The sequence below is a fragment of the Atractosteus spatula genome, chromosome 14 (assembly GCF_055471065.1).
Source record: "Atractosteus spatula isolate fAtrSpa1 chromosome 14, fAtrSpa1.hap1, whole genome shotgun sequence".
NCBI lineage: Eukaryota > Metazoa > Chordata > Actinopteri > Semionotiformes > Lepisosteidae > Atractosteus > Atractosteus spatula.
This window is the reverse complement of record NC_142719.1, coordinates 39,648,164-39,660,689: the sequence shown is the minus strand read 5'-3', so window position 1 is coordinate 39,660,689 and position 12,526 is coordinate 39,648,164. Positions and strand designations below refer to the sequence as shown.

The window sequence follows — 12,526 nt, the reverse complement described above, 5'->3', positions numbered from 1 at the left end:
CACTTTTATTTTTTAGTTTAGCCCATATGACTTTTAAACTGCCTGCACCCTTGTGCTTCAGTTCCCTAGATTACAGGTCATTTATGATATATAGTCCTACATCACCAGCTCTTCTATCCTGCCAAAAATTGTACCCACTAATTTTATATGCAACACCATCATTCTCCTCCAGCCGTTATTTAGTTATCCCTGTGTCACAGTTTTCTGATAATGCCGCGGCCTCACATTCTTGAATTCCATCCCCTGTGCTTCTAACAGTGAGGTATAAACATTAAAGAGTGGATATTTTATTTTTTAAGTCTTTTTTTCTTAGTGTTGCTCAGAGCTTGGCTGACTTGAGAGCCAGGGCTCTCTGCCCACCGGTTTTCCTAGTTTATAATATTCCTCAGCTACTTTAATCTCAATGGGTATTGATTAAAAGATCAGTGTTTAAAAGATAGATATTAATTGTATGGCTAAATTAAAGAGAACTTTACTGCTAGTCTGTAATCCACTTTGTAATTATGTACATAACAGTTTTTTTTTCTACCCACTACATATTGAACTTACCGCTCAGGTTTCTTGGTCTTTACTTCTGTTTAAATGATGTGATATGTGATGTTAAATACACTGAAGCACTGAGCTAGAATTAGACAGCTGAATGCTCGTTATAGTGTCCAGTGATTGCACTTTAAAAATATTTGACCCATCGCAGCTATCTGGGCAAAGTGGTAGTTAACCAGTTTTTTCCAAAAACAACTGTGAATACTTTCCTAGTGTAATTAAAAATATGGTGAATGATGCCACTTTACAGTGAGGAGCCAGCAGCCATGTCACCCTGCAACTTACAATTGGCAACCCACTGAAGCTCAGCAGGTGTGAGCCTGGTCAGTACCTGGATGGGAGACCTCCTGGGAAAAACTAAGGTTGCTGCTGGAAGAGGTGTTAGTGAGGCCAGCAGGGGGCGCTCACCCTGCGGTCCATGTGGGTCCTAATGCCCCAGTATAGTGACGGGGACACTATACTGTAAACAAGCGCCGTCTTTCGGATGAGACGTAAAACCGAGGTCCTGACTCTCTGCGGTCATTAAAAATCCCAGGGTGTTTCTCGAAAAGAGTAGGGGTGTAACCCCGGCATCCTGGCCAAATTTCGCATGCCTCCTAATAATCCCCCTCTATGAATTGGCTGCATTACTTTGTTCTCCCCCCCCCCACGCCCCCACTCTGACAGCAGGCGGAGCGACGCGCTGGTTGGAGTATTCTTGGTCGCATTTAATGGCAACTCAAAGATTTGGTTCAAACCACCAAATGGAGACGGCCTGCTGGACAAGCGGACCCTGCTGATGCGGTATTAATGCTAGGTTGAGAGATGCCACTTTACAGTGAGGGCATAATAGTGCTGGGAGGATTTCACATTGTGGAAGATAGCCAGAGACGCCCAGTGTTTTACAGTACATACCTACTCATTAATAAACAGACATTGTGTGAATTATAACCAGGAAGATGTCAGCCATTGGGAAATGAGCAGTAGGCTTTACTGAGTTCATGGTACAGTTGGTGCTCATCCAAAGCTTCCCATTGAGATCTCTTTTGCATCAATGCAGATACAGTACTTATTTGCTGCTGTGTCCTACAGTGATGAACTCAACTATGGAGAATATTAAGCAGGTCTTATTAATACGATCTGCAATGCAGATATGTTTTAGAGGTCAAGTTAAACATAATGGGTTGGTGGCCTTGGCAACTGAAGATAAAGCTCAGACTCCTGTCTGTAGGCTCAGCATCAGATATATTTCTGTAGTTTCCCAGGTGTCATTTTAATGGCTGCATTTGACATAAAAAACTGTAATGCCACTGGAAAGGAAAGTAAATTCCTGGTCACAAACTGCTCATAGCAGATAGAGTCCAACAGACATTGACAGAATTCTGTGTCATGACAAGCAGAGTTCTTGCTCCATTGGGCCAAGGCACAGAAACCTCCAGAATCCCCTTTAGTGTGCCTTGAACTGATTTTGTGGTCAGCTGCTAGTTCAAGCTTTAAATTCCTCTGAAGAAAAAAAAGACGTATAGTGTGGTTTGAAAAATAAGAGTTAAGCACAGCAGTTAAAATTAGATTTTAATTTTCCCATCTGTGTTTCAGATATATAATTACACTGTGACCCTTTTGAAAACTCAGTTTGCTAAGCCTGGAGCATTAGATGATTTGCCACAGAAACATTTCTGTTTTCACTCATTATACAGTAAAGGGCATATGTCAGAGCTGATGATCACAAGTATTCTGATCTCTTAAAAGGGAAAGCTTTTGCGATTTTACATAAGCCAGACATTCCTTTTCTGAGCTAGTCCTCATGCATTATTCGGATATCCTTATCATTGTGTGAAAGTGCTAGATCACAAGCTAAATATTTGCTCTCCTCAGCATAATGAGGAGTCCTGTTTAAGCTGAATAATCAAATTACAGTGAGGTATGGCTGAAAAAACTAAAACAGCAGAACATATATTCATTGTGTCATTTGCACTGAGTTTCTGAGAAGCTCCTGTGAAACTGGGCCAAGTAAAATTAGAGTAACATCAAAATGATTATCATCCCAATTTGTATAATGAAGTATAAAATTATAAAAGCTTGGTGTTGCTTCAGCTAAGCACATTATGAATGATTTAAGAACCAGTGAGTACAGAACTGTTCGTTGGATGTTTGCATATTTTGTGAGAAGCACCTGATCGGCAGTTTAGCTCTGTCATTAAACATTTTCTACTACTGAAAAAATTCCTTTGTTTTTATGGGCTATTTAAATATTTTAAAGTGTTTAGATTGCAAAAGAGTTTATCATACTGGTACCGTATTTAGAAATTTGTTTTTCAATTCTTCCACTGCAGGAAACACTACATAATTAAATAATAGTAATACCATTGGTAGTGTCTGGTTAATTAAGCTTTAATGTCTTTAACGTCGGCTCGATCAGCAGATTTACTGATCTGACAAGTTTCAACTGAAGAAAACTGAACGCTGATCCATTATCTCAGTGAAGTTGCACCTGAGTCTTCTCCACTCGCAGCTCCAGTCAGCACTCACGTCAATGACAGGCAGCATGTGACATCTGAGGTTTCTCTTGTTACCCACCATCCAGTGGAAAGGGACTGCTGCCTTGCTGGGAAACTGTCATGAACATTTTGGTGTTACACAAATCAGAAACCGTCAACACAGCTCACGGCTAGTCAGGCATACCGCAGTGATTTAAATCAACAGGGAGCCTGATTAAATAGAGCTGGATCTGTTACTCAGAGGTACAACAAGCGATCAGTGCAAACCCCAGACCTTTCATCGAAGAGAAGAAATTAATGCTTACCATCACCGGCCCACACACAAACACACAGTCTTCATTAACTTTTAAAACACACTACAAAGGCATCTGTTGCTCAGAAATGCACATCTCCTCCTCTATGACACTGGGCAAAGTGTGGCAAGGTACATTTGAAAAGAAACAACCATTAACCTTCAAAAGGGCAGGAGCTTGTTTATCAGTAACCTATTCATTGCAAATCGAATTACTTCAATTTGTAGTGAAAGCTTTTTATTTGTGTGTGTTTTGAAAGGAGCCCGATAGAACCAGAGATAAAAAAGGTGTCAAGGTGACGACAACTGGTTGATCCTTTTAGAACGCTGGAGAGAGAAAGTGAATGAGAAGTTGTTTTTTTAAATGGCAAGAAATGCATCCGATCGTAAAACCTAATTATCCTTTTCAGTTTAAGCCTGGTGGACATCATTTTAATTATTCCAACGCAATATGAAAATCAATGAGCGCACCAGGAGAGGCCTAGCTGTGGGTTATAGTTAGTAAAAGAGGATCGTTGATATGTGCACCTGCAGCACCTGATAAAGCATAGGAGCAGTCAGCCGATAAGCTGGGGGGAGATTGTAGAGAGAACAAAGAGGTGAGAGAATCAGAGAGGTAAACCTGGACAGAAGTCTCTGTCACCTAAAAGAGTCATGATGGGTGGGATCGATCGCGTTGGGAGGCACAGAGAGCCTTAGAGGTCACTCCTAGCATCTCAGACTCACTCTCGGTAATTAAACCTGAGCCGCTGTCTATAAGTGCTGGCTTACAATGCCAGCTCGGCTATGACAGGCGCACTCACTGAATGCAGTCGAAGGCTGTGAATTTTAGAGATTTATTTTGAAGCATGACGGATCAGGATGAGTTATGTGTAACCATCCTCCAGCCTCTGATGGGGCATCTCCATGCTGCTAAGTGAAAGGAAACTAATTGCATATCCAGCCAAGTCCCCTATATCTCCTTTCTGCAAGATGGGGGAAATGAAATGGCATGAATGAAGCAACCCGAATCAATTTAGTGATGATGACAGCCCTCCTCCTTTCCACTGTATTCTTTCATTTCCTATGAATGTGTTGGTTGTACAGCTCTGGGCACCCTCACATCTCTTACTGAATACTCCAGCGCAAGGAGCTTCTGAGCAATGTTCCACATGCACTTTGCAGGTTTGCCTGTGACAAAGTGAAGATGTTCCTCACAAATAAGCTTGACACAGATAACATAATTGACACTGTTTGATTTGCGACTTTTCCTTCGTATCACCTTGTATTTAGATTCCTTCCATCCCCACGAAGGCAAAGAAGTGAACCTTTTTAGGTTTTCCTCCCTCCCCCATTCATTATTCCAGGCATTAAACAAATATTGAGTGATGAATGTCTTTACTTAGTGGATCTACTGTATATGCATGAGCGGGGTTTAAGAAACGCATGCAATTTTAAATAAATTGCATGAATACATTTTGAATAAATATGACAATTGCATATTGAACCTGACTCATTTAGGTATGATTTACTTCAGACAATGTTCTAAGTCTCACTGTCTGAGTAAAATAAGATAGTTAAATAATGTCTTCAATAATGTTTAATTCAACTTATGTAAAATTATCAAAAAAATGTCAGAAACACTTAGATGACATAAATACAGTCCAATATCTGAAAGATTTATTTGAATTGTGCGAAGTGGTCTTTGCCAGTACACTCATAAACAGAAGCAGGCCTACAGCCTTGATGACCCCCCATGCCCATGACATTCCCTGTTTGCAGGGTAGAGAAAAATGGAAGTAGCTTGTCTGCTCAGAAGTGTAAAATCTTTCAAGGGACCTGCTGTGTAAAAGCTGTTCCAGTGAACCGAGCACACTACCAAAAGGTTAGAGTGATTTGTAGTGAAGCAACACGGCAGAAGGAGGAGTCTGGCATAGATGCTGCATGCCCCAGACTTTGACTTGATGATCCTGGCACTGTCACCTCACATTAAAAAAAGACTCTGGAAGAAGAGATGAAGAATTACACTGGGTGGAGAGCACAAATAGTGGAGGGCCATCCGTCATGTGCTTTGTTCTGAGGCAGGTGTCGCATGACAGAGTTTGCATGCCTTTGTGTGACACCCTCCTTTCTGAGAACAGGGGACGAGATAACCCCATGACAAACAGAACACAAATTCAATTGACAGCTGACTGGATGCATTAGGCTGTACTTGTGCTCTGTGCTTAATTCATCAGGCCATTGTTCGGCCTCTCAATCAACACTACCTTGCCTGGAGTTAATAGAATTGCTGTAATTACATCTAGATAGACAGATGCTGTAGGTTCCTTAGTTCTTATGATTTGCTATGTCTTCCACGTGCCTCATAAACAGTAATGTGCAAAACATGTAAACACACCAGAAGAAGGCTCCACAGCCAAAATATTGTGTTTCCTTTCTTCTCTTTTCAGCATGGAATAAACCTTTACTTACTCCTTATAAATACACACCTTATAAATGCCATGAGGGCATTCAGTTGATTTTCATTTAGTTTTTATTTGCTATTCTCTGCTCTGGCGAAAGGAAACTCAGTGTGGGGTGTAAGTGGATGTAAAACAAATACTTTTGGCACCTTACATTTAATCCAAAGTTGCCAACAGATTTTTTAAAAAACGTGATTTACATTGCTGACACACCCAATCCCTTGATTTATGAACTCTTAGTTTACAAATTTTCGCTATAAGCAGAAGCACAGATTTTAATACATGTTTTTGGCATTCTGAAGAGATGTTTGCTACAAAAAAGGTGTATCCTTCATATCAAAACAGAGGACACCTCCCACTTTAACACACAGCACAGTTCTCGGATATGTTCTTAGATTTTTTTAGACATTTCATCTTGTCTGATTGTTAACCATTACAATGGGGTGATAAGGAAATTATATATCATAAAAGAGTAATTATCTAATTACTGTTATGATGATTCAGCGCTCTGTAAGGGTAAAATCCACTAATGCTGAGTGGTGTCTTAAAGTTCAGGAATGAATCAAAAGGTTTAATCTGGAAAATAATAGGAATTTTGTTTGTGGTTTCTGAATTTGTATCTTACAAAGCCTTCACATTGGTAGATAAACTTGCCCCCCTCCATGCACAAAACACAGATGCTCTCTGTCAGCTCCAAATATTTGTACAATACACCAAGACCTTTTCCAACTAAACGTAATAGTTTTGAAGTACTGAGCAAATATCCTTCTTGGCCAAGTCTAAAAAGAAATGCTCAGTTATATGAAGTAGCCAAGGGTCACGTTGCTTGGAGATTTTGGTGCATGTTAGTTCCATAGATCCTCACTTTGGGCTCAAGATATTTGACAGAAATCATAGTCAATTGTCTATTTTGTTGTATCAGAAAGAAACATTTCAGAGAATTGACACAAAAAAGCAGTCATTTAAGAGTGGAAAGAGACCCACTCATACTGTACATGTTTCTAGGGCAACTAGGGTCTGACATAAACTGCATATGACATGTCAGACTTCAAGCAGAGATGAGCCCGTAGCTTTTGTAGGAAATAGCAGTATGCAAGATGGAGGTCAGACAATAGCCATAGAAATAAATTATATTTGCTTTTATTTATATTACAAACTTTTTGTAAAAAATCCCTTCAGCTTTGCCTTATGAAACACAAATCTTCTAATACCCTCGTGATATTTATGGCTAACTTTGAATAAAGCTTTGATTTGACACTCTCCTACATTTCCTCTGTACTCTATCTCAGTGAGATGACAGTTAGTCTTGAAGTGGACAGTTTTTGGTATTAAAAAACAATCATAGAAGAATGACGCTGGGGCCAAAACATTAAACAGTCTGCTTTCTTGTTCAGATTATATCCAATTGGGAAGAACTTTTGTTCGCATGTACAGTACAGTACATGTGGGTAGTTAATAAAATATGGACCATGCCAAACAACAGGCTTATCTTTTTGAACCTCATAAAAACTTAAGGCCATTTTGCATCTTACTTTATGGACTTGCTTATTTATTCATCAATAAGCTTTTTAATCTGAAGTGACATATCCTCATAAAATAGTTTTTTTTTGTTCTGAACAAGAATTTTCAGTGGAGCGACCTGGCTAAGAATAAATGTTAAGGGGTGTTCTGGCTCCCTTGGAACTTTTGGCAGTTTTTAACCAGTTTGTTATAGATTGACAGCTGATGTCTCTCCACATTTCTTTCTCTTTCAGCTGCTTCAGGCCCGGAAGATGTGGCTCTCTATGTCGGAATTGTTGCTGTGGTTCTCTGCCTCACCCTGCTGCTCATTGTGGTTGTTCTGGTGTATCGGCGCAAAAAGGAAGGCATTGATGCTGATGTTGCGGACTCTTCTATCCTAACCACAGGTTTTCAGCCTGTGGGCATTAAACCTGCCAAGCCAGGTGTGTGGCCATATCTCAGAATACCCGTCTGCAGCAGGCTGTCATTTCATAGAAGTGACAGAGAGAACTGCCTGCAATTAACATGTCTGAATAAAAGTGCCCACACCAATGTCAGCTATGATTGTATATCTGTGCCCGTTGTCTTTTGTGTGAGAAGTGTTCATTCAAAACTAGAAAAAAAAAGTTTAAAACAGATTAGCCACAGTCGATGCTGCTGTCTTTTAGTCGACAACTAAAGAAATTCTTGACATCCTGCTATTATTTCCAGTTTTTCTTGTTGTTATTGGAGCACCCTTGTTGGTAACAGCAAAAACATTACTTGTGGAAATTCTGATACTTTTCCGGCTTAAGCTGTCGGTGGAAGCTTGAAAGATTCTTCAAATGCTACGAATTCGAAAATGTTTTTAATGTGGTTTTTTTTCTGTGTTAGTGTGTCCGTCATTTGACTTGTTTGCACCACCTGACAGCAATACCTGGAAAAGTCAACAGCAAAGTGTTGTGGTTGTATAGGAGGAATCGTTCTCCTCCCCTATATTAGCATGAGAATATTAGAAAACTATTATATATGTATTGAACTATATATTCCTATACAATGAGGAATGCAAAAGGAAACTACTTCTAAGGGATAGCTTGGGTGCTTCAGTGTGAACTGTATGTGTGGAAGAAAGAGAGAGTTGTCTGGCATTTAGTGTCTGGGCGCTTTAACCTGCCGAGCATTTGGAGATTTTCATGGTGGTCTATCTGTTTTTGTTCTAATAGAGAACTCCCATTTGCTTACCATCCAGCCCGACCTTACCACTACTACCACCAGCTACCAGGGCAGTCTGCGGTCTCGGCACGACGCCACTGGGAAATTCCCAGTGAGCAACGGCCCTTTGCTGGACCCTCTGCCAAACGGGCAGCACACACTGCACAATGGCAAGCTGCCCACCGACCCTGCGGACTTCATGACCCGCCTCTCCACACAGAGTTACTTCAAATCTCTGCCTCGAGACACAGCCAACACCTCCTATGGTACCTTCAACTTCCTGGGCGGGAGACTGACCATTCCCAACACAGGTGAGTTGGGCCACTGCTTTTCAGACGTAGACGTCAGCAGTCAGTTCAACAACTTCATCAAAGCTACGTATGGTGCTATGATAACATTCAAATTAATTTATGGTTAGTATTAGGGTTAGAGATGTGGCGAAGGATATGATTGAGGTTTAGGTACTCATGTATCTGGAAAAAAATGTCTATACACATGAATGGAACTGTACCATCATATACAATGTCTATAAAGGGCTATGCTGGCTGCCTAAGGCCCCATTCAAATAAAGTATTATTGTGAGTTTTGCCTATAGAAGTCAAATCTGGGCTGTAGGACCTTAGGGAATTACTTCCAGTTCACTTTAAGCAGCACAATAATTGAACATAAAGTTTAAGTGCCACCCAGAGTCCTGCCTGAGAAACTGAGAAAAGCCGCCATAGAAGCGATATAAAATGAGACAAAACACTTAGCACATAACAGATCAGGCATAAACAAGCACTGCCTGCTGTCTCAGCGGGTGTTTAAATTGATGCTAGGAATGTAGAAAGTATGTGGGAAAACTGTGTCCAGATCTCAGCATTGATGCAACATTGTGTTGTAAAGGTCAAGGCCTCTTTAGGAAAGCTCTTTGCCTCATATGGAAGTTTATAAATTTTTTAATTTTCTTCTCTTACACTTTGAAGAAAGTTTAAAGGTCCAAACACATTCAGTAATGCTAAGCAGTGCTATAGTACTACACAGTAGTATGTGTCAAATCAAACAAACAGCATTTATATTCACTTTTATCCTCAGTGAGAGCTCACTGAAAGCTCAGTGAGGAAAGGAAAATAAACAGGGAACCCTTTTCATTCTGATAGGTCTTCTTAAAATTTAAATTGTGGTTATCAAAAATATTTGTCCTGCAACTTTCACAGAGCTGTCATTTTTTAGGACTCTTTGCTCCAGACTCTGTTGCCGAATGATATAATAGCTGACTTGTCAGGTTAGTAAGACAGTCTCTGCATTAAAGACAGCTGAAGCATAACACACTCCACAAAAGCTACCAGAGAGTATTCAAACTGCGATTTTCCTTCTGTGCCAAACTAGATTTCCTTCAAGTTGTCATTTCAATTTTGTTTTTAATTTTCTACATTTTTGTACAATGGGAACACTTCTGTGGACTCTGCAATTCCACTTCAAGCACTCTGCAAGTCAAGTCCTCTCTCAGAATATGGCAGTCCTTTCTTCTTCTGGTGCAAGCAATAGAGAAAACCAATATTCTTTATTGATTACAACTGGCTAGTGATGTTGCAAAACAAAACATATATTTCATTATGTTAACCATTACACAGGTAAATTACATTTCTCAATTGATTTACCATTTATTTCAAAGGCTAAGACTGAAATGAGTGAAATTGAGTTAAGCAAGTACAAAGGGCTTTAAATAGTGCAAGGTTATTATCTTGATGACTTAATTGTCTTGTGCAGGACTTGGTGGTAGGTAGACTAATTCAACCACGTGAGTGTTCATAAAAGTATCTAATCAAATTTTGATAAGTTACAGAAAAGTCAGCTTCTAGTCTTCAGGGAATAATAAGTGGTTTTCCAGCAAACTACTGAAGGAAGTAAACCATCATTTTTATTGTTAAATTTATGGGATGGAATTGGTGCTTTTATTATAGTGTCTTGGACTGGTGTCTGTGTCATACAGGCATGACGGTATGATGGGGTAGTTCTACTGCCTCATAGCTTCCGGGTCCTGGGTTAGATTCTGGATTTGAAAGTCTGTCTGCACGAAGTTTGCATATTCTGCCTGGGTCGAATTGGGTTTTCCTTTCCCCTGGGAGAGAGGTTCCTAGTATGACTGAGGTTAATGTTTGTTCCCAGTATGTCCAGTATTGGATAATGTGACTAAAGCAGAGCTAAATAAGTTCCTCCTCTTTTTAGCTGTTCTGTTGTTGTGATCCACACATGCTCAGACAGACTCTGCTCAGGTTAGCAGATCTGTAAGGATTTAATGTCAGAGTGGAAGCTGATAAAAATGGATTAGCTCCAAAAGCAGAGGATGTTGACAAGTGGAATATTGCATCTTTGAAGTGGCTGCCGTGCCTTGAGTCTGAAGCTCCTGGGCCAAAATTTCACCTTGCAGAGAGAATCCATCTCAGATTTTGTTTTCTTTAAATCCAGTGCCATTTTATCCTCCTTGTGGGGTTGAAAAACTCCAAGCAGACATTTGCGGAGATCTCGGAAGAAACATTGCCTTAGAAAGGTGATTTAAAATTTTCCTTATTCCAAGGACCCTGCTTGCTTCCTTGCCTGGTGCCGAGACAGTTCTGTTTAGAAATAAACTGTGAGAAGAAAATGAAAGAGCTCCATAGTATTATTGACTCAATAACTGGGCCTATGTAACCAATATCTGAATGAGTACAACATACTGTAAACTGTAGCAGCCAAGGTTTATGAAGAGGAAGAAAAGGGAATTAAATCTGTAATATTGTCTTTAGTTGCTCTATCATGATGAAGCACGAAGAGGTATTTCTTTTTATGAGGAACCCAAGTATTGTTTTAGCAGCCACCTTACTCTTAAAGAAACCATTGCACACAGTTTTAAGGACTGTTATATAAGCGGATGACATATATATATAGCAAATGAAGACTGTATCTTCACATCAAGGATTATTTCAATGAAATATAATTCTTTCAAAGGTCAGGGTCATTTTTGTGACTGCACTCTTTCATGAAGGATCACCTCATATCCTAGTGTATCTAAACCAATTCCAGGAATTCATGAGCTTTCAATGTTAAGGTGCTTTGTAGGAGAAGGTTAGACTGAGCACCTCTGCCTCTATAAACTGGCAAAATGTTCATCTGGGAAATCACCAGTTTGTGTGCCACATCAGGTCACTGCAGGTGTGTCACCGTGCTCTTGAAGTGACCCTTTGTTTCACCACTCATGTTTTTATATTGGAGTTGAAGCAATCTGACAAAGACCCAAGGTTAGCTTTACCTGCTTTAGTTCAGATTGAATCCATCTTCATCATCCTGTTCTCTACAGGACTTGTCAGGAGTGTGGTAAAAGAGGGGAATATAGCCTTCAACAATTGGAGGATATGTCAAATTGGACATGTGGCATTTCCAAATATATAGCTTTTCTCCTGGGTCTGCTCTATCAATTAGTTTGCCTTCAGTGATGCATTTCTCTCTCTGAATTGGAAAGCTAGTCTGTGGTCCCTTGACAGATATGACTAGCTGGTGTGGAAGTTCTTTGACCATGCAAATATATTAGTTTTGTTTCAGTATAGTGTGCTTATTGTTAGTCAGCACCTCCAAAGCCTCTGTAACAAGAGAAAAGCAGAAGTGTCCTGCAGACAATTGCAAACTATTTTTGCTTGTTGTTCTTGTTTGCTCTAGGAATCAGCCTGCTCATTCCTCCTGAGGCCATTCCCAGAGGGAAGATATATGAGATTTATCTGACTGTTCAGAGAAAGGAGGATGTAAGGTACGTTCCTTTGCTTCTGTGTTCCCTTTGGAACAACAAAGATTGTGCTTAACAAAAAAAATCAGAACTTCTTTTGCAACACTTACCAGAACTGATGACAATGAGCCCTTATTTTGTCTTGTTTTTAATTTAACTGTAGGTAAATTGTTCTTAATTAGCCATGCAATGTGACAGTAATTCTTCTATTTATGAATTCATTCATTTGACTATAGGGGAAGAGCATTAAACTTTATTTCTGTCTTGTATGTAATTGTGGATTGGATTGCATTTGGTGTATTTGTCAAGATGGCATATTGTTTAAATTTGATTGGTTTTACAGTTT

At 39.8% G+C, this 12,526-nt stretch overlaps 1 protein-coding gene across 1 annotated transcript in view; it reads left to right on the top strand.

Annotated features, from left to right (window-relative positions):
- Nucleotides 1–12,526, top strand: part of unc5a (unc-5 netrin receptor A) — a 189,959-nt gene that overhangs the window by 154,688 nt on the left and 22,745 nt on the right. Inside the window, exons 8-10 of the mRNA XM_088933458.1 lie at nucleotides 7,496–7,729; nucleotides 8,456–8,755; nucleotides 12,117–12,204. Of these exons, the coding sequence (XP_088789584.1) occupies nucleotides 7,496–7,729; nucleotides 8,456–8,755; nucleotides 12,117–12,204 (622 nt within the window). The remainder of the gene's footprint in view (nucleotides 1–7,495; nucleotides 7,730–8,455; nucleotides 8,756–12,116; nucleotides 12,205–12,526) is intronic.